Raw genomic sequence first — 23,211 nt, 5'->3', positions numbered from 1 at the left:
TATCAGATAAAGGGCTAGTATCTAAAATCTACAAGGAACTCACCAAACTTCACACCCACAAAACAAATAACCCAGTGAAGAAATGGGCAGAAGACATGAACAGACACTTCTCCAAAGAGGACATCCAGATGGCCTACAGGCACATGAAACGATGCTCAACATCACTCATCATCAGGGAAACACAAATCAAAACCACACTTATTGTATTTTTAATGGATATTTTTCACCAAACTTGGGGAAAATTCTGATAGCTATTTCTTCAAAACATTTTTTAAAAATCTGTTTCTCCTTTCCTTTTGGAACTCAATTTACGAATACACCAATCCTCTTGATGTTATCCCACAAGTTATTGAGGCTCTATTAAGTTTTTTTCTACATTTTTTTCCAGTTTTCCCTTTGAATATTTTTGATGCCTTCTATAATTTGTGGATAAAATTTTTCACAGATCTAGAAAATCCATTTAAAAATTCCCATTTCTTGAATATTACATGGCAATGAGAAAGAATGAAATCCAGCCATTCATAGCAACATGGATGGAGCTCGAGGGTGTCATGCTAAGTGAAATAAGTCAGTCAGAGAAAGACAGATCCATATGTTTTCACTCATATGTCTAACAGGAGAAACTTAACAGAGGACCATTGGGAGGGGAAGGGGGAAAAATAGTTGGGGAAAGGGAGGGAGGTAAACCATGAGAGACTCTTGAATACTGAGAACAAACAGGGCTGAAGGAGGAGGGGTAAAGGGGAAGGGAGGTGATGGGCACAGAGGAGGGCATTTGTCAGGATGAGCCCTGGGTGTTACATGGAAACCAACTTGACAATAAGCTATAAAAGAAAAAGAAAAAAGTTAATATAAAAAAATTTCCATTTCTTGATTTATATTTCCATTTGTTAACTCCTATGATCATCTTTTTCAGTTACCCTTGGACATTTTTGTTATAGTTGCTTTAAAGTTCTTGTCTGTTCATTTCAACACCCATATCATCTCAGGATCTATTTTGATTTGCTTCTTTTTTCTATTGATTACGTTTTTCTCTTCCATTTTCATTTTATTGTATACTGGACATTGTGGATTACATGATGAAGATTCTGGATTTTATTACTGAGAATGTTATTTTTTTTCTGTTGGACATTTTAGTTATTGACAGTTCACTTTAAACTTGTAGATGTATTATTGTACATTACATTACATTGTATCTGCTTTTGTTCTGGTCTTGGTCTTAATATCTTAGGGAAAATCATAATCATGAGACATAGTTTTTCTAAGGCATGGCCCTTCTGAGGTTTCAGGTGGTGAGATTCAGTCTCCAAATACTGATTACTTTGTGGTGAGCAGTAGATGAAATCTCTTCTCAGGTTTTCCCAACTCCTTGGATATTGCTTTTGCAAGGCTCTGATGTTACTTCTGTGCGTGCTCTGTTCATGTTGGCTCAGCAAGAATTTAAGTGAGCTTATATGGCTCTTTGAGGTCTCTCCCCTCTTGGGCCCCCATTTTCCTGGTGTATACTTCCTCAATTTCTTATTAGTATAACAATAGTAATCTTCACCCACTGGTACAATTTGGTACCACTGACAAGCCGACTATATTGTGGCTTACTGCTTGAGTTAAAACTACTTTCTGCCTGGAAATTGGAAGGTGTTAGCAGGTGATGAAACACTTAAATATAGATCTCATTTTGTGTGGTTCACTTCTTTCAAAAACCAGAAGAGATTAAAGAAACCAATCAAATCCCCTCTTTTTTGTTTGATTACAATCAGTCTCTACTCCCATCAAATAGTTGTTTAGAAAAAATAATATGTAGTCTATCTGATTAGCTGGCAGGTTAGTAAACGATTAGTGGCACTGTTACTTCTCATGCAATATTATTTCATTATACTATTTCTCACACTAGGGATAATTGCTTCAATACTTCTTAGCTATTAAAAATATACGTGTCATTCCTTGTCATGCTTGTCTTCCTCGAAACACTGATTAGAATTACAAAATCCCTCTCCATGGAGGAAAAAAAGTCTGATAATCTTTCAGATGTATATATTGTCTCCCTTTATGTTATCTCTTCTGGAGACCTTAATCTTTCTTTTATGCAGAGGCAGGCATGGGAAGGGCATGGGAAGTCCTGGATGGAGCCTGGGGCCTCCAGGGGGTACTCCCTGCCTGCGACCCGGTGCGTGACTGCGAGACCTGCAGACTGGGGAGGCCACTTCCCGCTGAGATTCGGTCTCCTCTGTTTCTCCCCTCACCCCATTGGCATTTGAGGGCTGGTTCCAGATGCTGGAGTTCGCTGATGACCCAGACAGGGCCCATGCTTTCCGGAAGCCCAGAGGACAGGGAGGTTCGGTGTCACACCCAACAGTCGGAGTGCCCTGGGCTGGCTGTGCCATGACACACAGGGAACATCAGGCTGTGAAGAAAACACTGGGCCTGGATTTGGAGAGGCTGGGAGGGCTGAGGGCTGATGAGATAGTCACATAGGGCGAGGACAAGGACCTGCTAGAGTGTGTGATGGCTTGAAGGGGCACAGGGTGAAGGGAGTGTGCAGAGCTGGGAGGGAGCACTGCAGACCATGGAGGCCATGGTGAAGGTCTTGATCTTAAAGCCTTGCAGAGAGAGTCAGCGATGGGGTCTGACCCCAGTCAGTTGAGCAGCTCACAGGAGTGGCCCGCAATGTGAGGCCCCCTGGGAAGGGGTGAGCTGAGTCACCTGGGCTGCCACTCTGTGCCGTGTGATTTCGGGTAGTTGCCCACCCTCTCTGGGCTACCTCCCCACCTGTAAAAGCACACAGTAGATGCTCCTTCCTGGGGCGCCTCCTGTCCAGGCTTGCCCTGTGGCTGGGCTGTAGCGAGCTGCTCCCAGGCCCTCTTGCTGAATATTGTCCACCGCCTCCATGTGGCCACAGAAGACCAAGCGGAGGAGGTTCCTGAACTACTCGTCAGTAAGTCCCCGTTCCAGCCAGCCCCGCATGCTCTGGAATTTTAGTCTACCACCAGCTAAATTGTAGGACTCTGGGTTCCTGGGGCCTATGGGGGAAATGGGGTGGTTTCTGCAGTATTACGCAGGGCCTGTTCTGTGCCTGGACCCTCGCACTCACAGGCCTGCCCCAGCAGGACTGAGAGCGGAGCTGCCAAGCCCAGAAAGCTTTATGGAGGCCACAGCCTCTCGGCCAATCCTGGAGACATGGGCAAGGTCTGCAGGGCTGCATCTACCAGCGTGGTTACCGCACGTGTGTGGTGCCTGGGCGGCTCAGTCGGTCAAGTGGTGACTTCAGCTCAGGTCACAGTCTGACGGTTCATGAGTTCAAGCTCTGTGTTGGAGTCTGTGCTGACACCTCAGAGCCTGGAGCCTGCTTTGGATTCTGTGTCCCCACCCCGCCTGCCCCCCACCCTCCTTGCTACCCCTCTGCACTCGAACTCTGTCTCTGTCTCAACAATAAATAACCATTTAAAAAAAATGTTTAAGGCACTGGTAATGTGTTGGTGATGTGAGCAGGAGGGAGGGGCCTGGGTGGGGGGGCCAAGGGGAGCCAGACCTGGAATTCCAAGGCCAAGTGCTGGGATCCTTCCCAAAGGCAGTGGGATCCAGACTGCGTGCAGAGGAGGAGTGATAGGGCAGGCAGAGGTAGCTGAGCTGTGTGTTCATGATACACAGGTGCACAGAGATAGGAAGACAGAATGTGGGAAGGTGGCTGGGGGGAATGGGAGAGCCAAGAGGAGAGATGGAGGAGATGTGGCGGGGGTGCAAGGAGAGCAGGGCCAGGGCACTCACTGGACCCCCCTCCTCCCAGGACCTGGGGCTGGGGTCTTTCCAGGACAATGACATGGTCAGGGGAAGGATAACTCTGAAGGCTCTTGTCCTCTTGATGTGTCAAACCCCCTGATCCCCATGTGGTTGTCCTGAGTGAGTGCAGAGCAGGAAGAGAAAGGGGCTGCTGTGGCTGAGGTGAGAACAGCCTGAGAATGACATGGGTGGACCACACAGGCCACGGTAGCCAGCGGTGCTAAGCGCTGGTCTCCTCCCTCTCTGGGTCTCCTATGGCCATAGGGGACAGGCCTGCATTGTGAGCACACCTGTCCTCTGTCCTTGCCCAATGTCTGCTCATCCACTCTGGCATGGAGCATTTCCCCTGGGGACACACTGGGACTAGAAGGGAAAGGGATGGAGTCAAGGCCACACAGTGACTGTGGGACATGCAGGCTGAGTGTCACGGGGCCATGGGGTGCCCCACCCCCACAAATCCTTTGGGCAGGGAGAATGACCAGGGGCAGATGGCTCAGGGCAGGTTCAGAGCTGACTGTTGCTTGGTAATGGGAAAACCCCTAGTAGACGGGGCAGAAGAGACGAGTGGCCTTGCAGGGTGGGGAGCTGAACAGGGGTTGAGAGGCTGGCTCACCTCTCCCTGCAGGGCACCTCCACCTCCCCAACCGGCATCACTGAGGAGGCAGGGGCCCAGACCCTAAACCTCAACTGCACACGGATGCCCCTGTCTGCTGCTTCTCTACTGTAGGTGGCTACCTGGCCCTCCCCCTACTTGGCCCCACACGAATGCCCTCCCTCTAGAAGGAGCATCTTCCTTGCTCTGCTCTGCTTTGGTCCAGGGCCTGAGGTCATAGTCAGGGCTGGGCTATTGGGATTTGTTTTCCCAAACTGGAGGGGAAGTGCGCTGTGATCCGAGAGTGGGGATCCGTGGGGAAGGGCTGGATCCTCTCCCTGGATGACCATAGTCAGCCGGGACAAAGACACTCACTTTGGGGCCCGCACTAAATAACAGTGCTTTATTGATTTTTTTCGCCCTGTGGGCTTCCAAGTTCAAAGGGACGGGGGAAAAAGGAAGGTAATGGGATCAACCAGTACAGTTTTCCATTTGTCCCTTGGCTCCTTTGGAGCTCAGGCTCAAAGCTATGAGCTCTGCATCATTCCCTGCCAGCCCCCTGGTCTGAGAGAGACTCGCTAGGTGTGTAGTCCCGGAGGGTGTGAGGGAGCCCCTTCTTGTGTCTCCCTGCTAGGCAGCTTGCCTGGCAGGGGTGATCCCATGGGACATGACTGTCTCGATCCCGGCCCTTGTGATGTCTGATCATCGAGTTTGGCCTCAGGCCAGCTCTCAGCCTGGGCCTCCTCCCGGGTCTCCACCTTGGTGGAGGATTGCTCAGCAGTCTCAGGGGTCCATGAGGGCTCAGTGCACCGGGAGCTCCCTGCTTCATTGGTGACGGGTCCAGGGGCCGGGTCCTGTGCCTTGGGCTGCAGCCACGAGTGGCTGAGGACCTCGTCGATGTTCAGCCGCCGGCGGACATCCGGCTGCAGCATTCGGTAGAGGAGGTCTTTGCACTCACCCGTCAGGTGCCTGGAATGGGGGATGTGGACGAGGTGCTCTTTCTGGAGGCGAAGCATCCTTTTGATGTTGGAGTCATCGTAAGGCATGGCGCCACAGACCATGATGTAGAGGATCACGCCCAGGCTCCAGATGTCGCACACCTTGGGCTGGTAGGGGACGGCCTCCAGCACCTCGGGTGCTGCGTAAGCCGCTGACCCGCAGAAGGTCTTGCTCAGGGTCAGCCGCCCACTGCCATCCCTCAGGCAGCGCTTAGAGAAGCCGAAGTCCGAGAGCTTGATGTTGAAGCTCTCGTCGAGGAGGACGTTCTCCAACTTGAGATCGCGGTGGACGACGTTCAGGTCATGGCAGTACTTGATGGCTGAGGAGAGCTGGTGGAACTTGTCGCGGGCATCGTCCTCGGGCAGGGCTCCCCGGGTTTGGACAAGCTGGAGGAGGTCGCCCCGGACTGCGAGCTCCATGACGATGTAGACCCTGCCGTCTGATGTTTCAAAGATCTCATAAGTCTTGACGATGGAGCGGTGGTTCAGCCTGGGCAGAATCTCAATTTCCCGGGGAAGGAATTTCCCCAAGAAGTCGGTGGGGGCTTTCCTGCGGTCTATGATCTTGACTGCCACATTGAGCTTGAGGCGCTCAGAGTAGGCGGATTTGACTTTCGCATATGAGCCCTCGCCAAGAGTGATGCCCATGGTGTAACCTTTCATCCTTAGGACCGCAGCATCGTCCATGGTGCCAGGTGTGGCTGGAACTGCTGTGCTGTGCTCTAGATCCCCTCTCCACTTGGTCCAGCAGGCACTGTCCTCACTGACACCGTGGGGAGGACTCTGGTTTGGTTGGGCCTGGACTTGGAGAGGTGAAATGCTTGGCATTGTCTCTGTGTGACCTCAGCATGTGAAGTCATAAAGCCGGGTTGCTGGGAGTGGGGGCTGAGATGGGGGATGCAGGGAGCAAAGTAAGCCTCCCTGCTCAGGGAGCAAAGTAAGCCTCCCTGCTCTTCCTCTTCACTGTGGCCTCCTTGTCGTAAGTCAGGTCCATCAGAAGGCCGCCCAGGCCATGCAGAGTGCCAGCCTCATACCCATTTCCTACTGGATGTGGGGACCGACATTGCATTGGTCCATGCCTCACTAGGGCTTCGCTTTGGTCTCTGTGCTGACAGCTCAGAGCCTACACCCTTCTTCGGGTTTTGTGTCCCATCCCACCCTTCTCTCTATCCCTCCTGACTCACACTCTGTCTCTGTCTCTTCCCCCAAGGAATTTCCCCAACAAGTCGGTGGTGGCTTTCCTGTCGTCTATGATCTTGACCGCCACATTGAGCTTGAGGCCCTCAGTGTAGGCAGATTTGACTTTGGCTATGTATGAGCCCTCGCCAAGAGTGATGCCCATGGTGTAACCTTTCGTCCTTAAGACCGCAGCATCGTCCATGATGCCAGGTGTGGCTGGCGCCTCTGCACTGCGCTCTATATCCCTTCCCCAATTGAGCTAGTGGGCTCATTGACACCGTGGGGAGGACTCTGGCTGGGCTGGGCCTGGACTTGGAGAGGTGAAATGCTCAGCATTGTCTCTGTGTGACCTCAGCATGTGAAGTCATAAAGCCAGGCTGCAGGAAGTGGGGACTGAGCTGGGGGAAAGGGGGCCCCTGCCACCTTGGAAGCCAGGCTGGCCCAGCAGTAGCACCCTTTTCCCACCCACTGGATGGAAGGCAGCACCCAGGACTGCAGTAAGCCTCCCTGCTCCTCCTCTTCACTGTGGCCTCCTGGTCATGAGTCAGGCCCAAGGGAGGGCCGCTCAAGTCAAGCCAGAGTGCCAGCCCCATGCCCATTTTGTTTTGGCTGAGTGGACTGATGCTGCATTGGTCCATGCCTCACTAGGGCTGATTTCCTCAAGCTTCTTGGCGGTAGATAGAACACCCTGTCTAGGGCTGGTGTCCTTGAAATTCATGCTGCCTGGGAGGGATGGCTCTGGTCTGGCCAGGCTGGCAGCTGTTCCCAGCCATATGAAGGAGAGCAGCTCCTGTTTCGGGTAGAAGCTGGGGAGATGAGGGCTACTGTGGCGAACAGGGCATGTGTGGGGGTGGGAGACAGGCAGAGTTCTGGGCCCCACAATGACCAACCATGTTCCAAGGGCAGGGGCCTACCTGGAGGATGGGCCAGGCCTCAGTCAGCTAGGGGAAGTTGGTGAGGCATCCAGGCAGGAAGAGGCTGGGAGAGGTGAGGGTTTCTCCTGAGAATGGCTGAGTGCCTCAGTCTGGAGGAAGGTGGAGGAGAATGGAAGTGGCCACTTTGCTCTGAGTGGCGGGCCGTCCTTGCAGGGCCTGGGGTGGGAGGAGCCATGACCCAAGTCACATTTGAGGATGATCCTTGGCAGAGTGCATAGAGAATGGGCTTCAGGGTAAGTGGAGGCCAGTGCTTTTGACCCAGACATAAGGAGTCTAAACCAAGGTGGGCCCGTGGGCCCGTGGGGACTGTGAGCTAGAGGCAGACAGAGGGTCTGGTGCCCTGGCCAGTGAGTGGGCAGGGTCTTGGGTGGGAGTTTTGCTGCTGAGGTCCTGATAAGAGCAGGTACCTGCAGGAGGAGGGTCCTGAATTTGTGAGGGGTGGGCATACTGGGGGCTGGGGGAACCTTGTATGGTACCGTTGGCATCTCTAGAGCTGTTTGTTGCACCTGAAAGCAATGTGAAGACCCTTTTGTGTTTACTTGGGGAACTGGAGCATCCTATGGGTGTCTTCTTGGGGACTTTGGAAGCCCTGCCGTGTATCTTCTCTCCATCACAGGCATCCCATGCCTGCACATAGCTCTTTGCCAGGGTGGGATGCCACATGCTCAGTGTTCAGGGGGACGGGTGAGGAGACCTACCTCCATGTGGGTGGTTGGGAGGGGAAATGATGAAGGTGCTGGCATGCAGAAGTTGTATTGGGCCCCACAAGGTTGATGAGGGGTATGGCATGTCAGGCAGAAGTGCCATCGTGGCCTGAGGCCAGCCATGTGGACATGCTTGGTGCCGTAGGGAGCTCCCTGCCTCTGGAGGTTAGTGTGGAAGATCCCGTGCAGGGGCAGCCAGAGTCCCGATGCCAGCGAGGAGGGAGTGCTCTCCAACAGCCATGGCCTCCCCACAGCCCGCTCTCAGCTCTTTGGAACTCCTGTGGCAGTAGCTTTAGCTTGATGCCTGCTTTCTCCTGGGATGTTTTTGGTCACTCCTCTGTGTCCCAGAATGGTTTGGCTGTGAGGATTTGCAGGCCAGGACCCAGGAGCCCGACAGCGTCCCCGGCCTTTCTCCTGCACTGCCACATGTGCTGTGTGGGGTCCTCCCGCATGTCTGCCTTTCTGACTGACCAACCCACCCGCTTTTCCTTTCTTGTGGATCCTGCTCCCTCACACTGTCCTTGCCCAGGACAGCGCGGCCTCTGAGGTGCTTGGGAATGCAGAGGAGGAGGCGGCGGCAGAGCTGGCCTGAGACGGTGAACAGGTGGGTTCACCTCCAAACACTGATTAGAATTAGAAAATTCCTTTCCATAGAGCAAGAACACATCTTAGAATATTTTCTCCCTTTCTGTCATCTCTTCTGGAGTCCTTATCTTTCTTTTCCAGTTTAGGCCCATTTTTGTTTAGGCCATTTTTCATCATTTTCTTCAGAATTTTGATTAATTATTTTCAGCGTTCGATTTCTTGTTAGCAATTCCCATATTTTCGGCTACCTTTCTTAGTTTTGTGAAAGAAACTTTCTCTAGTAGTTTCATGAGGATGCGTGCAATAATAGGTAAAATATTTGAAATCTTATAGGTCTAAAATACATTCTTTTATTAGAACTGATAGCTTGGCAATAGCTATAAAATCACAATTTGGGAAAATACTTTCCTCAGATATTTTCATTGCTGCATTTTCTTCTAGATTTTTGTTGTTGTCTAGAAGGTGCATTAATACTTGATCACTTTTTCTCCCAAGAATGTTTTTAGATATTTTCCCCCTAAGATCCTGAAATTTTGTGGTCAGGTGATTTTGCATGGGTCATTTATTATTATTATTATTTATTAGCATATTTTGCTATGTACTTTCACCATTCTAAGTGGAATATATACCAGTGAGTCATCATGTATAATTCTTTTTGTACATTTTTGGATTATTTGCTAATGTTTTTTTCTCTTTCCACAGCTTGTTGGTTTTATTTTAATCATCATGATTGGTGTCTGCTGTAGGTGTAAGATTTGGTTTTGACACTATTTTTTTAATATATATTTTTTAACATTTTATTTATTTTTGTGAGACACACAGAGAGAGAGTATGAACGGGGAAGTAGCAGAGAGAGAGGGAGACATAGAATCGAAGCAGGCCCCAGGCTCTGAGCTGTCAGCACAGAGCCCAATGTGGGGCTCGAATCCAGGGACAGTGAGATCATGACCTGAGCTGATGTCAGATGCTTAACTGACACCCAGGTGCCCCGACACTATTTTTTTTTAACTCCTCTGGAGATGCAGGAGTTAGTTCCAGTTCTCTGGGCTCACTAGGCACAGAGTATTACTTGAGTTGGGGAGTTTTCCAGGATCCTTTGTTTATGATTCTGTTTCCTTTTTAGCATATGAAAACAAGTGAGTATTGTTGATTATATTTCTGTCTTAAGTTTTCTTGAATGGCTGCTAGATGTTAAGAATTTATTAAAATATGGGACTGCTCTAAGCCTGGTCCCCTCTGGAGGTTTTAACTCTTAAACTTGTCCACATTGAGCAGTTCATCAATTAGTAAACTGCAGGGAAGTGTCCCTGCCCCAGTGCCGTCCCAGTGCCTGGGCTTCTCCTCCTAAGCTTCTGCTCCTGGTAGGCTGGGATTTTCTGCACCTGCCTGTGTGTCTCTCCTGTTTCTGGGGCAGAGTTTGCCTGTGACCTCAATTCTCTGATGGAGCCAAGAAGAGTTGTTAATTTCCAGTTTGTTCAGCCATTTTTTTTTTTAATCGCTGTAATGACACGAGTGAGGACATCCACATTCCTTACATGCTGGACCAGCGACAGGAAGTCCTTATGTTTTTTTGTAAATTGAGTTTGATTTTTGTTTTTGATACTACAGAATAACAAGTAAAAGGGGACTAATAAGAATGTCTATTAATACACATCTGTCCATTTGTATTAAAGAGCATGACAGTAAAGCTGATTGGAAGCTGCATGTGTGTAATTTGTTAGTGGAATTCATGAGGGATTGTTGATTGGGGACCAAATTATTTCATTGAGCAACCCAAAGCACCAGTATTTGGTAGTCTTTGTGACTTCTAGTTTTCCTGACTTTCAGTTTGCAGTCCTCTGTGTGTGGGCTGTGACGTGGCCAACAACCTTTTGGGTTGAGCAGGAATAGCAGCCTGTAGGAGTCAAGACTTCTCGTTTGTTGTCGGCTTGCAGCTGTTTGCCTTGTCCCTGCCTTCTTCTGTGCCTGATGTTCTGAGGTCCAGAGTTCCTATACCTCACTTTGCTTCAGAGAGTAAATCTCTTATCTTCTGCCTGGTTGGAGGAGGTGCGTTTGGCAAACAAACAGCCCTGTGCACACACCTTTCAACTACTTGCTGTTTTCAGCCTACCCCTATCCCAATATCTTCAAAGTAGACTGTTGCCTTTAAATTTCAAGACTTTCTGGAATGTGGCTTGACTTGCTTCTTTCTGATTTTCCTTCTATAGATAGGTAGGTTTCAGCTTTCTTTACTTGGCTCAGTCACTTGCATTTGTCTGTTTGCTTTTCATATTTCATATATATATTCTTTAAATTTAATTGGCATATATGTTAGTTTTGGTGTACAAAATAATGATTTGGTATTTGTATATATTGTAAAATGATCATCACGGTAAGTCTAGTTAACATCCATCCCCTCACATAGTTACAATTTTTTTTGTGTGATGAGAATTTCTAAGATTTACTCTCTGAATCGTTTTCAAGTCTATAATAGAGTATTGTTAACTTTAGTCACCAAGCTGTATATACATCCCCAAGGATCATTTATTTTATTGTTGGAAGCTTGTACCTTTTGACCTCCTTCACCCATTTGACCAACTCCCAACCCCTGTGTCCAGGAACCACCAATCTCTTCTTTGTTCTATGAGTTTAGTGTTTTGTTTTGGTTTGTGTTGGTTTGTTTCCATATAGAAGAGACCATACAGTATTTGTCTTTCTCTGTATGACTTATTTCAGTTAAAATAATGCCTTCAAGTTCCATCTATGTTGTTTCAAAAAGCAGGATTTCCTTCTTTTTTAATGACTGAATAGTACTTCACTGTGTGTGTGTGTGTGTGTGTGTGTGTGTGTGTGTGGGCGCACATGCATGTGTGTGTGTATCATATTTTCTTTATTCATTCAACATTTTACCTCTCAAGAGGTAGCATCCTCTCTCATTCTATTATTGTGTTTTGTTTTTTAAAAACCATTTTAAGTGTTATTTTAGTGAAAACAGAGAGATAACCATATTTTCATTATGACATATTCAACCAAATCATCTTTTTCCTTATTCCTTCTAAGGTCTTTCTGACTTATACACTGGAGTAATCCCTGACCACTTTCTTAGAAAAATCCTGGATCTGGGTGATAATTTTCCACAAAATTATGCCATCCTTTCCCCTCTTCCTTTCAATAAAAACATTTATTGAAATAACTGTATGTTAGATATGGGCACAATCTTTACATGTATTATCCCCTTAAAACCCATCAAAACCTTATAAAGTGGAATGATTTTTATGCTGATTTCACATATGAGGAAAATAAAGCTTAAGAGAGGTGAAGCAAAATACTCGAAGTCACACAGCTAGTAAGCAGAAGAGCCTAAACTGAACCAGGCATCTGAGCTCCAGAGCTCAATATGTATGGGGTAAAAATCTTTAATTCTACAATGTAACCAGTATTAATATTTAAGCTTAATATAAAATAAAAATTAGAGTGAAACAAAACTTTAGAATTTTATGCCCTTCTCATCTTTATTAAGCGTAAGCCATTCTTTTCTAGGAGTCAGAATATTCTTTGTTTGGTCTCCTGTTGATGAAAATATTAAAAAATTTTTTAATGTTTATTTATTTTTGAGAGAGACAGAGTGTGAGCAGAGAAGGGGCGGAAAAAGAGGGAGACACAGAATCCAAAGTGGGCTCCAGGCTCCTAGCTGTCAGCACAGAGTCTGATGTGGGGCTCAAACCTATGAACCATGAGATCATGACTTGAGCCAAAGTCTGGTGCTCAACCGAACCACCCAGGCGCCCCCAATGAAAATATTTTAGAAACAGATTATGGAATTTCCAATATTGATATGGCAGCCAATGCTCCCAAAGAAGACATGTAAAATCTCTGCTTTAAGGAATCAGTAAGTTTATAGAATAATAAAATATTAGCCCAAATACACAGTAAATCAAGGGATCAAGAGACCAGCCTGAACTGTCAGATCCTAGAGGTCATATTCTTACTGGTTTATTGCACTTTTTTGAAATGGCAATTAAGGTATTGAGAATGTATCAGCCTCCTCTTGTTAAGGACCTAGGAAAGGAGAGGAAGGATTATTTCTTCTCCATAATATGAATACTCCATAACATAACTTTAGATATATGGCTTTGGCTGCTAAAAGGCTGCCATACCTACACATTAGTTGGTGAATCACAGATGAAATATAAAAGATTGAGAAAACGTTCTTTGCTTAAGAACTACAAAGGAAACCTTTGCTCTTGACCTTTTGTAATAGGGACTGTTTGATGATGGAAGGGGATACAGAGCCAAACTGAAAAGATGAAGTAGTGTTTTGACACAAACTGCAAAGACTTTTCCCTCTGAATTGGGCACGAGCAATAGCTTCTTCTGAAGCTCATAGCATGGAAATCTCCATTTGGTAAGTGAAACTTTGCAAATATCTATTAGACATCTGTATCCTCATCTTCTACTCAGTGACTTTAGGGCCACAGCTTCTGCATAAATTGTTTCTGTTCCAGTCTGAAAATTGAGCGTCAATCTGTCCAAGTGTCATTTTTTGAAGAAATCAGGAATTTTTAAATATCTTTGCTCCTTAAGGATAGATTTCAGTGTGTTCAAATGTTTTGTTACATCAGAACAAATAAAGCAGCTAGTGAGCCACTGGGGAGGCAGCTATAATTCTAAAAGGTCCTTGATGTGAGAAAACAGATCAATAGATTGCTCTGCTAAGTTCCCCTTGTTTGGCCATATAACCAAAGTCAAGAAAATTGAATACTTGTACTAGGCCTCAGAGTCTTCCATATATTCCCCAACCTGATAAGAGTTAAGGGGACAGCTTCATCCATTACATCATTCAATAAACTTGACTTACAGACTTCATGGCACAAACTTCTACAGTAAATGATGCAATGGAATCATAATATAAGGATGTTATGACATCTGACACTTTTCCCCTCCTTTGTTGATGGTGCTATGTTTCCTTGCTGCTTAACTCAACTTTTTTATGTTTTGACTAAACTTCTCAAATTCTTTACTGGCAGATGGCTAGGCTGTGAGAGTTCATGAGGGCAGGTTAATGAGGTGAAAACATTCTTGCCAAAATGGCAAGTGGGGAAAAAGGGGGGAAAAGAGGAAAAGAGTGTCATTTTGTGGAAAATTATCACCCAAGCCCGAGGTTTTCTAAGAAACTAGTCAGGGATTACTCCAGTATGTAAATCAGAAGACTAGGCAGGCAACCACAGACCTGTAAATCACCTACTGATGCCTGTTGGCCGTTTGAGCTTTAGAGCATCCTTGAGTAGTTGATTTTAAACTACTTTCTAAACTACTTTCTCTACTACTCCAGGTAAGGAAAGGAGGCTTTCTACCTTCCTTGAAGACCTTTCTCACTGGTGGATTAAGGTGTTCTAGTTAAAAGATCGAACCCCCCAAATCAGAGAAGCCAAGAAGAAACAAGGTATATCCAGATGTCTCTAGAAGACACACAGGAAAGATCATCTGAAAGATGAATATATATACCCCAACTTTATCATCAAGCAAGTAAATGTGAGTTCCGTGAAGAAAGTGTAGGAAAGGAGATAAGAACAGAAAATAAAGACAGGGTTTGAGTAATATAGGAAAAGGCATTTGCTTAGTTCATGTCTCAGCAATGGAGATGAATATGTAAGATTATCTTTTTTTTTAATTTTTTAATGTTTTTATTTTTGAAAGAGAGAGAGACAGACAGACAGACAGCATGAGCAGGGGAGGGTCAGAGAGAGAGAGGGAGATACAGAATCTGAAGTAGGCTCCAGGCTCTGAGCTGTCAGCACAGAGCCTGACGCGGGGCTCAAACCCACCAACCGTGGGATCATGACCTGAGCCGAAGTTGGACACTCAACCGACTGAGCCACCCAGGCACCCCTGTAAGATTATCTTAATTTAGAAATATGTTCATGCTAGGTTAGTAACTTACTGCCTCCTCATCTGGGGCCACTCTTTTTCATGCATCATTATCTTTTAAGCTTTTCCGTTAACACCACCTTTCCTGCACAAAGTCTCCCACACAGGCTGTCTCTTCTGCCTAAAATGTTCTTTCCCATATTCTTTTCATTATTTGGTTCATTCTCAACTTTTTAACAGTGGATAAAAGCGGGTTTATTGGTGCATACAAAATGCTTTTGAACAGTAACCCAGTGGAAGGCAGTGGGGTCCTCCTGGCTGAGATTTCTGTAAGCTATCACTCTGTTTCTAATGAGAGGTCAGTTTGTATTATTCATCTGTACATGGACTGAATGCCTGCCCTTGCTATTTCTTTTGGATTTCCCCCCATTTCTAGCCTGCTGGTGTCTTTCCTATAGCATCTTCTGCAGATCATCATAGCTGGTTTCTCCATTTTGCCTCAGCTTGTCCTGGGAACTGATGGGGAGGCTGAGTTTCTCCCAGAAGGCAATGAGATGGGCCGTGAGTATGATGAGATTGAAGAAGAGCCTTCCAGAACCTGGCCTCTGTCTATCTTGCCCCATAGAGGTCTTTGATTAACAGGGTTTTCACTTGGAGAAGCTAGCCTTTTATTTAAAAATCTGAGTAATGTACCTAAGAAGGGTTTTCAGTTGGAGAAGTAATTAAAAATTTTAAAAAAATTTATTTTGTTTCATTTAAAAATCTCAATAATGTACCTGAGAAGTTTAAGGGGAAAAAATTTTTAAACATCCAACCGATTGAACTTCTGGAACAAAAACACTGTTCCAAAAGAACATTTTCATTCAGTATTGCTTTCATTCAGTATAAACTGGGCACATTTTCATGCACTTGCTTTTGCCTTACAGTAATTTTACTCAGTTTGAATAAGCAACTACAAATATGCATGTCAGCCTCAATAAAATCTATTTACTTAATATTGGTGGCTTGTTCTTATCCATTTAATAGATGTTATGTGCCTACCTGGTACTAGGCACTCATGTTTGGGCAAGAAGAACATACAGATGGACTTAATGGAGTTGCTATCCATCATTTCCTGGACATGGGAAAATAGATCCCCATCCAAGTTCAGCCAGGTGGTTTCAGTCAAAGATCCCATAAAAGATAATTGGAAACATTAGTTGTAATTAGAAAACAAGATGAGTTCATTAGAAACTTGCTGGGTAAGAAAGCCTTCGTCAAATGAATTTAGTAGCTTGAGCACTTGGGTTTTTTGGAGAGGAGTTTGATGTAGGTGGTTTTAGGTGGGAGGTAGTAAGTACGGCTTGGCAGAGGTTGGTTGGAAGTTCGGAATTAAGGAATAGCTTATTGGGTTGGTTTGTGAAGCAAGGTTATTGTTGAAATTGTGGTTTTATTTTCCTAGCGTATAGTCAGAGGCAGCAGTGGTCACATTGACATTGGAGTCTATGCCCAGTGCTTTAGAGTTATGCTGAACAATGTTTTTGAATTTCCCAATAGCTTCATCAATCCTGATTACCAGAGTGAAGACCTTAGTTAATCTTTACAGGTTCATCATTGTGTACAGTCCACAAGGAAGCCAGTCTATTTTGACAACCTTATTGAATCAATTAGAAACACTGTCCTTGATCATATCAACAGCATGGTCACAGTGAGTCTTTCCCATCAAGGATTTCACCTCTGTAAGGCCTGCCAGCATGAGAACACTTGATGTGTCTGGCAATCAGGACTTTAACTCTAGGACTATTCTGAGTTTCTTAGTACTTTTTTTGGTTTGTTTTATGTCCTTTAGGCTTAGGAAAGTCTTGGATGATGCCTCCTAATTTTGACATAGGCCGTGGGTTAAAGTCTACTGTAAGGGCTTCCTGTTGAGTGCTTTGGCCTTAAGTGATAGTTGAAGTGATTCAAGAGACTTCAGAGATGTTGAGATAGAGCTGAGTTAGAAAAGGGAGACAGAGCAGAAGGTAGAAGAAGACACAGAGGAAAAGGTGTTTGGGCAGACAAAGTGGCAAGGGTGGTGCCTGATCTAGTTAAGGAATTTCCTAAAGGTAGTTTTTGACACTAATTCAAAGGGATACATGCACCACTATGTTTATAATAGCATTGTCTACAATAGTCAAGATATGGAAGAAGCCAAAGTGTCCACTGATTAACAAACGGATAAAGATGTGATACACACACACACACTCCACATCTTTGTATCTATCTATATAATGGAATATTACTCAGCCATAAAAAAGAATGAAATCTTGTCATTGGCAATGACATGGATGAAGTGAGAGAGTATTATGCTAAGTGAAATAAGCCATTCAGAGAAAGACAAATAGCATATGACTTCAGTCATATGTGGAATTTAAGAAACAAAACAAATGAGCAAAGGAGGAAAAGACAGATAACAAACCAAGAAAAAGACTCTAAGCTGTAGAGAACAAACTCTTGGTTACCTCCGGGGAAATGGTTGGTAAGATGGGTTAAATTGGTGATGGGTTAAATAGGGCACTTGTTGTGATGAGCACTGGGTGATGAATGGAAGTGTTGAATCACTGTGTTGTACACCTGACACTAATATAACACTGTATGCTAACTAATTGGAATTAAAATTTTTTAAAAATCCACTTTTTGAATCTGAATTTCTTTTTAAAGCCTCTTCATGTCAAAGCGTGGTAACCCTTGAATGTTAAAAGATTTCATCCCCCTTTTCTTTTAAAGTATCCCTTATATGATTTATGAAAAATTTCTCAAATAGCCGCTGAAATTCTAGTATAACCTTGGTGAAATTGTGTTGTTCACAAAGATAAACAGAATCATAATGACAATGGACATGTGTCTGAATAGTGGTGAGCAAACTGGCACAGCCACTCTGGAAAACAGTATGGAGGTTCCTCAAAAAGTTGAGAATAGAACTACCCTACAGTCCAGCAGTTACATTACTGAAGATTTACCCAAAGGATACAAAAATATTAGATTGAAGGGATAAATGCACCCTGGTGTTCATAGCATATCAACAATAGCCAAATTATGCAAAGAGCCCAAATGTCCAACTGATAAATGAATAAAAGATGTCATATGTATATACAGTGGGATATTACTCAGCCATAAAAAAGAATGAAATCTTGCCATTTGCACTGACGTGGATGGAGCTAGAGATTATTATGCTAAGCAAAATAAGTCAGGTAAAGACAAATCCCATATTATATGTATAATTTAGGAATTAAATGAACATAGGGGGAAAAAGACAAACCAAGAAACAGATGCTTAACTATAGAGAACAAATTAATAGTTACCAGAGAGAAGGTGGGTGGGAAGATGGGTTAAATAGGTGATGGATCCTAAGGAAGGCAGGTGGCTGTGATGAGCACTGGGTGTTGTATTTAAGTGATGAATCACTACATTCTATGCCTAAAAGTGATATTACCCTGTATGTTAACTTATTGGAATTTAATTTTTTTAATGTTTTATTTATTTTTGATACAGAGACAGAGCATGAGAGGGGGAGGGGCAGAGAGAGAGAAGGAGACACAGAATCTGAAGCAGACTCCAGGCTCTGAGCTAGCTGTCAGCACAGAGCCCAATGCGGGGCTCGAACCCATGAATGTGAGATCTGACCTGAGCCAAAGTCAGAGGCTTAACCTACTGAGCCACCCAGGCGCCCCCTAACTGGAATTTAAATAATAACTTGAAGAAAAAAAAGAGTGGCAAACACATACTCATGATGAACAAGTTCTGGACAGGTCAGAGATGCTGTCTATGTTACCTGGGCCTCAGGCTCCTCACTGGAGCGTTTGGCCTTCCCCTGTCACTAACCTGACCAAGAGTGACTCAAGGCAAGTATACTTATGGTGAGCAGGTCCGTCCTAGAGACAATGCTTCAATCATGAGATAGAATGGAGGCACATCACTGACATTTTGTTGGGGGACCCAAGTTTATCTTTGGAAGGGCACCCGTCTCACTAGCAGTTTTGATCATAGGTGCTCCTCAGGAGAACTTGGACCCATGTTTGCCTCTCACTGTCTGAGTCCCTGCTATAAATAGTGCATCTTCAATATGCACTCAAACAGGGAAATAAGACAAAAAACACTGACATTTTCACCAAGGGACAAACACAAACTTGATCAAATTAAGATTTAGGAGGCTGAGAACAGTTCCCTAAAAAGACCTAAATCCTCGGAGTCAAATATAAGCTCAATGAGGGAGCTTAGGTAGGTGGGGTTAGAGCTCAGATGCTAAGACTGCGTCACTGTTACTGGCTAGGACCACCTGTCTGGACACTAGAGGGGTCTCTGCTCTGCTGCTGAGGCAGCTGGGACTGCTGACTCCAGGGCGCTTACCCTGGCTGGTCTCAAGCGTCCATGATGGGGGCATATGGTTGCATTCTGCTATGGCAAAAACAACCATTCATTCATTCACTCATTCATTCCCTGTCTGTTGAGAGAATTGCACATACTATGCACTGGGGAGACGGGGAGCAGAAGTTCTCAAACTACAGCGTTCAACACAAGCATTTGGAGAGCTTATTAGAGCAAAATCTCTATACCTCAGCCCCACAGCTTCTGATTCAGTAAGTTTGGGGATATGCCTGAGAATTTTCATTTTTAACAATCTCCCAGGTGATGCTGTTGCTGCTGGTCTGGGGTCCCCACTCTGAGAATCACTTCAGTGGGAAATCAAATATTCAACAGAGATAGGTCAGGACTGATAAGGAGAGCTGTTCTTTATCTACTTTATGAATTTTGGCTTTTGTTTAAATTCCCTGCTGAAGATGCTATTCACTCTGGCAGGGGCTGGGAAGGTTGGTCTTGGACCAGCTCCCCCCTGATTTAGGGATGGAAATACAGCAATTTCAGGTGGGTTTCCCCTTCGTCCAGTACTGCCTCCTAAAATTTCCCCAAGTGGCTTAAGTGTCTGTGTTATAATACTGTCTGCATTCCTGGAGTTGGCATTTCTCACTTTGCTCCCTTTCTAAGAGGTAAAAATAGCTTGGTTTTGGAGTCACAGTATCCTGAGTTTGAATCCTGGCTTTTTCCCTCACTGGCAGTACGGTATTCAGAAAATAAACTATTTTTTAAGTTTTATTCATTTTGAGAGAGAGAGAGAGAGAGAACACAAGAGGCAAAGAGAGGATGGGGGTGGGGGGAAGAATCCCAAGCAGGCTCAGCACTGTCAGCATGAAATCCAATGGAGGGCTCAGTCTCCCAAACTGAAGTCGTTACTTGAGCTGAAATCAAGAGTTGGACACTTAACTGACTGAGCCAGCCGCAGAAAATAAATGATTTAAATCCTTATCTGAATAATGAGAATAGTCACTTCTGCCTCATAAAGTTGTTGTGAGACTTAAATTAGCTAATGCCAGACTAGCCAACAATGTTATCTATTCTTCCCTGGTCTTCTGGTTTTCTTTTGTTTTGTTGAGACGTGATTCTGAATGGCAAATGATTTTTTTTTTTGGTAAAAAATCATCTCTATTCTGAATCAAGACATAATTTTTTTGAAATCAGATTTTTCTCATTATGAAAACCAAATTTTAAAAATCAGGGGGCGCCTAGGTGGCTCAGTCGGTTAACCCTCCAACTTCGGCTCAGGTCAGATCTCACGTTCATGGGTTCAAGCCCTACGTCAGGCTCTGTGCTGACAGCTCAGAGCCTGGAGCCTGTTTCTGATTTTGTGTCTCCTTCTCTCTCTGCCCCTCCCCCTCTCATGCTCTGTCTCTCTCTGTATCAAAAATAAATAAAACATTAAAAAATTTTTTTCAATTAAGTATATTGGGGCACCTGTGGTTCAGTCTGCTTCCAACTCTTGGTTTTGGCTCAGGTCGTGATCTCATGATTCATGAGATTGAGCCCTGCATGGGAGCCTGCTTGGGATTGACTTGCTCTTACCCCCCCCACCCCGTCCCCTCTCCTTTTCTTGAGTGCTCCTCTCTCTCTCAAAATAAATAAATAAATTTTAATAAAAAAATTCAGTGTATCATATAAAGAGAGAAAAGTGTGTTTTTTTCTTAAAATTTTTAAGGCATGTGTGTGGCTTCATTTTGGTCCACTTCTGTAAGAAACATATATCCCTGTGTCTGCATGGCTCTACCATCTACAAGAGGAAATCCTGGAGCTAGCAGAAAAAATTGGAGGAATATCTTTTGCAAACACCCACAATGTTATATCCGGATCTGTCACCCCAAGATTCTTGTCTATAATGCTGTGAGATATTAACATCTTAGCATCAAACCCTGTGGAGCCTCAGGAAGTTCTAAGAGTTGACAGACGGCTCCTATTCATGGACAATTGAAGTGCTCTCTGGCTGGCAGCTTGCTGGCAGCTAACAGGCACTAAATAGTCCATGAAGCTTATTTCTTGCTCCTCTCCACATTTAGACTGCTCCCTCAGGCTAGTCTACAAGGATGGATCCTGACATTTCATTATTTTTCCTCTCTGCAGTGTCACATACCCTATAACCACATCTTCCAAAGTACACCATAAAGAATTTCCTTATCTTTCATTCTGATCCTAAAAGCAGAAATAGCCCTTTGGTGATTAATTCATACTAGATGGATTAGGACCTAAAAGTGCACTGGTGTGAGAAGAAAAGAAGATAAGCAGATCTCAGGTGCATGGCCTTGCCATCTGATGAAAAACCATTCGGCAGCCCCTCCATCTGCCTCCACTCTCCTCCTGATCCCTTTTTAACTTCCAGCAGAGCTATTATTAAACCCTGGGACATGGAAGCAGTGACTCATCAGTCAAAATTGTCCTTTCAAAATAATAATTGCTAAAGAGGTTTAAAAAATACTACCAGGTGCCCCAAGGTGTGTGTGTGTGTGTATTTCTGTTGGGTGGAGGTTCTAAAACTTCTTTGGCTATATGGGGGTAAAATGAGATGTGCCTTTCATTAGTTTTCAAAAATTAAAAATATGATTTCTAGAAGCAGTCAAGTACCATGGATAGTGGCTAAAAAGACAGGCCTAGGAGTTTGACAGAATGAGGTTTGAGTCCTGTGTCCCTGTCATAGGTGTGATTCTTGTTATTTATGTTTTGTAAAAAAAAATTATTTATTTTTGAGAGAGAGAGAGAGAGAGAGACAGGGAGAGCAAGAGCACACATAAGCAGGGAATGGGCAGAGAGAGAGAGAGAGAGAGGGAGAGAGAGAGAATCCTAAGCAGGCACACTGTCAATGCAGTGAGATCATGACCTGAGCCTAAACCAAGAGTCGAGCACTTAATCAATTGAGTCACCCAGGTGCCCTTGTTATTTACCTTTGTATGTGTTATTTAACCTTTGAGAGCTTAAATAATCTTTTGTGATTAAATAATGTTCATTAACTTTTGGAATTTTCATTTGTAAAATGGGAGCATCTCACTATCACCATTTAAGGGGTGTAAAAGGAATGGATGTAAAATGCAGGGAAGAGTGCCTGGTGCCTAAAGGGTGCTTATTATCATGAATGCTGGAGAACGCTTACCCAGGCAGGGACCAGAGCCCTCTGTCTGTGAGTTAGGACTCTGTCAGCTGGTTGAAGACACAGACTGAGGAGACGTGAGAGGCTGGGGACTGCAGACATTTTAGAGAACCACTGCATAAGCCACCTATGAGTTGAGTAGGGTAGACTTCAAAAGTGAAGACCTCATCAAGAGATAGAATTTACCCCAGCGCCCCCCTTCCCCCATTATCCCTTCCTGGTTTGGTGTTGGCCTTGTTGACAATAGCATCTAGTGGAAGTAATGCTATGGAAGTTGTATGTTATACAAGTTAGAAGCCCAGGCCTCAAAAGCCTGTAGTCTTGCTGCTTTGGAACTGGTTGCTATGTAAAGAGCTCTGGCTATCCTGCTGAATGGTAATAGTCAAAGGTCCAGTCATCCTCAGAATCTAGCCACCAGCTCGACACAAGAGTGAGGCCCAGGCCCAGACAGCTCGCCCCTACCTACACCTCCACAGCTGGCACGGAGCGAGTGCAGCAGATCAGTCCTGGCCAGACCGTGGATCCAGTAGGACTGTGAGCCCAAGAACCTGTTGTCGTAATCTAGTCAAGTGTCAGCTGTAGACTCTAAATAGTGATCATGCAGGTGTACACTCCACAATGCTTTCAATTTCTCCAAAAGTTTGGCAAATTTCAAAATAAAATATGAGGGCAGGAGAAAAGACCAGGAAACTACTTGATTGAGGATCATCTGCTCTTGGGGAAAACAGTTAACAGATATCATTTTTTTTAGTATCAAATATATACATTTATGCTATATTATCATTTGTCAAAAATACTATTTTGAACCATTGAAAGATAACCATAAAATATATTTTATAAAAATAACTAGTTGTTCCAAGTCTGTAGTTTTTGGAGTGGCTTGTTATGCATCAGAAGCTGATTAAGAAAGGGACATGCCCTGTCTCCTTTCCTGATTGCCAAGGGGAAAAAAACGGAAAAATACCTCATACAAGGCTATGCTTTTATTTACTGATTGGTTAACTTTTATTTTATTCATTTATTCATTTTTTTGTTTATTTATTTATGCATAGTTGACACAGTGTTATGTGAGATCCAGGAGTACATCTTAGTGATTTGACAAGTTTATGCATTA

General features: G+C 44.6%; 2 protein-coding genes across 2 annotated transcripts in view; one reads left to right on the top strand and one right to left on the bottom strand.

Moving 5' to 3' along the window:
* The window catches only part of MOCOS (molybdenum cofactor sulfurase), a 137,154-nt gene that overhangs the window by 30,460 nt on the left and 83,483 nt on the right, over positions 1-23,211 (top strand). The gene's annotated exons all lie outside the window — the stretch shown is intronic.
* Positions 4,755-6,505, bottom strand: LOC115277546 (testis-specific serine/threonine-protein kinase 1-like). The gene has a single exon (XM_029921732.1). The coding sequence runs from the start codon at positions 6,190-6,192 to the stop codon at positions 4,945-4,947; it is 1,248 nt and encodes a 415-aa protein (XP_029777592.1). The 5' UTR covers positions 6,193-6,505; the 3' UTR covers positions 4,755-4,944.

Source organism: Suricata suricatta, chromosome 14 (genome assembly GCF_006229205.1).
Source record: "Suricata suricatta isolate VVHF042 chromosome 14, meerkat_22Aug2017_6uvM2_HiC, whole genome shotgun sequence".
NCBI lineage: Eukaryota > Metazoa > Chordata > Mammalia > Carnivora > Herpestidae > Suricata > Suricata suricatta.
Note: the sequence above shows the minus strand (reverse complement) of the source record. Positions and strands in the feature narration are given on the sequence as shown.

Coding starts and splice junctions, on each gene's coding strand:
- LOC115277546 (XM_029921732.1), bottom strand. CDS start 6,192: ATGCCAAGCATTTCACCTCTCCAAGTCCAGGCCCAACCAAACCAGAGT.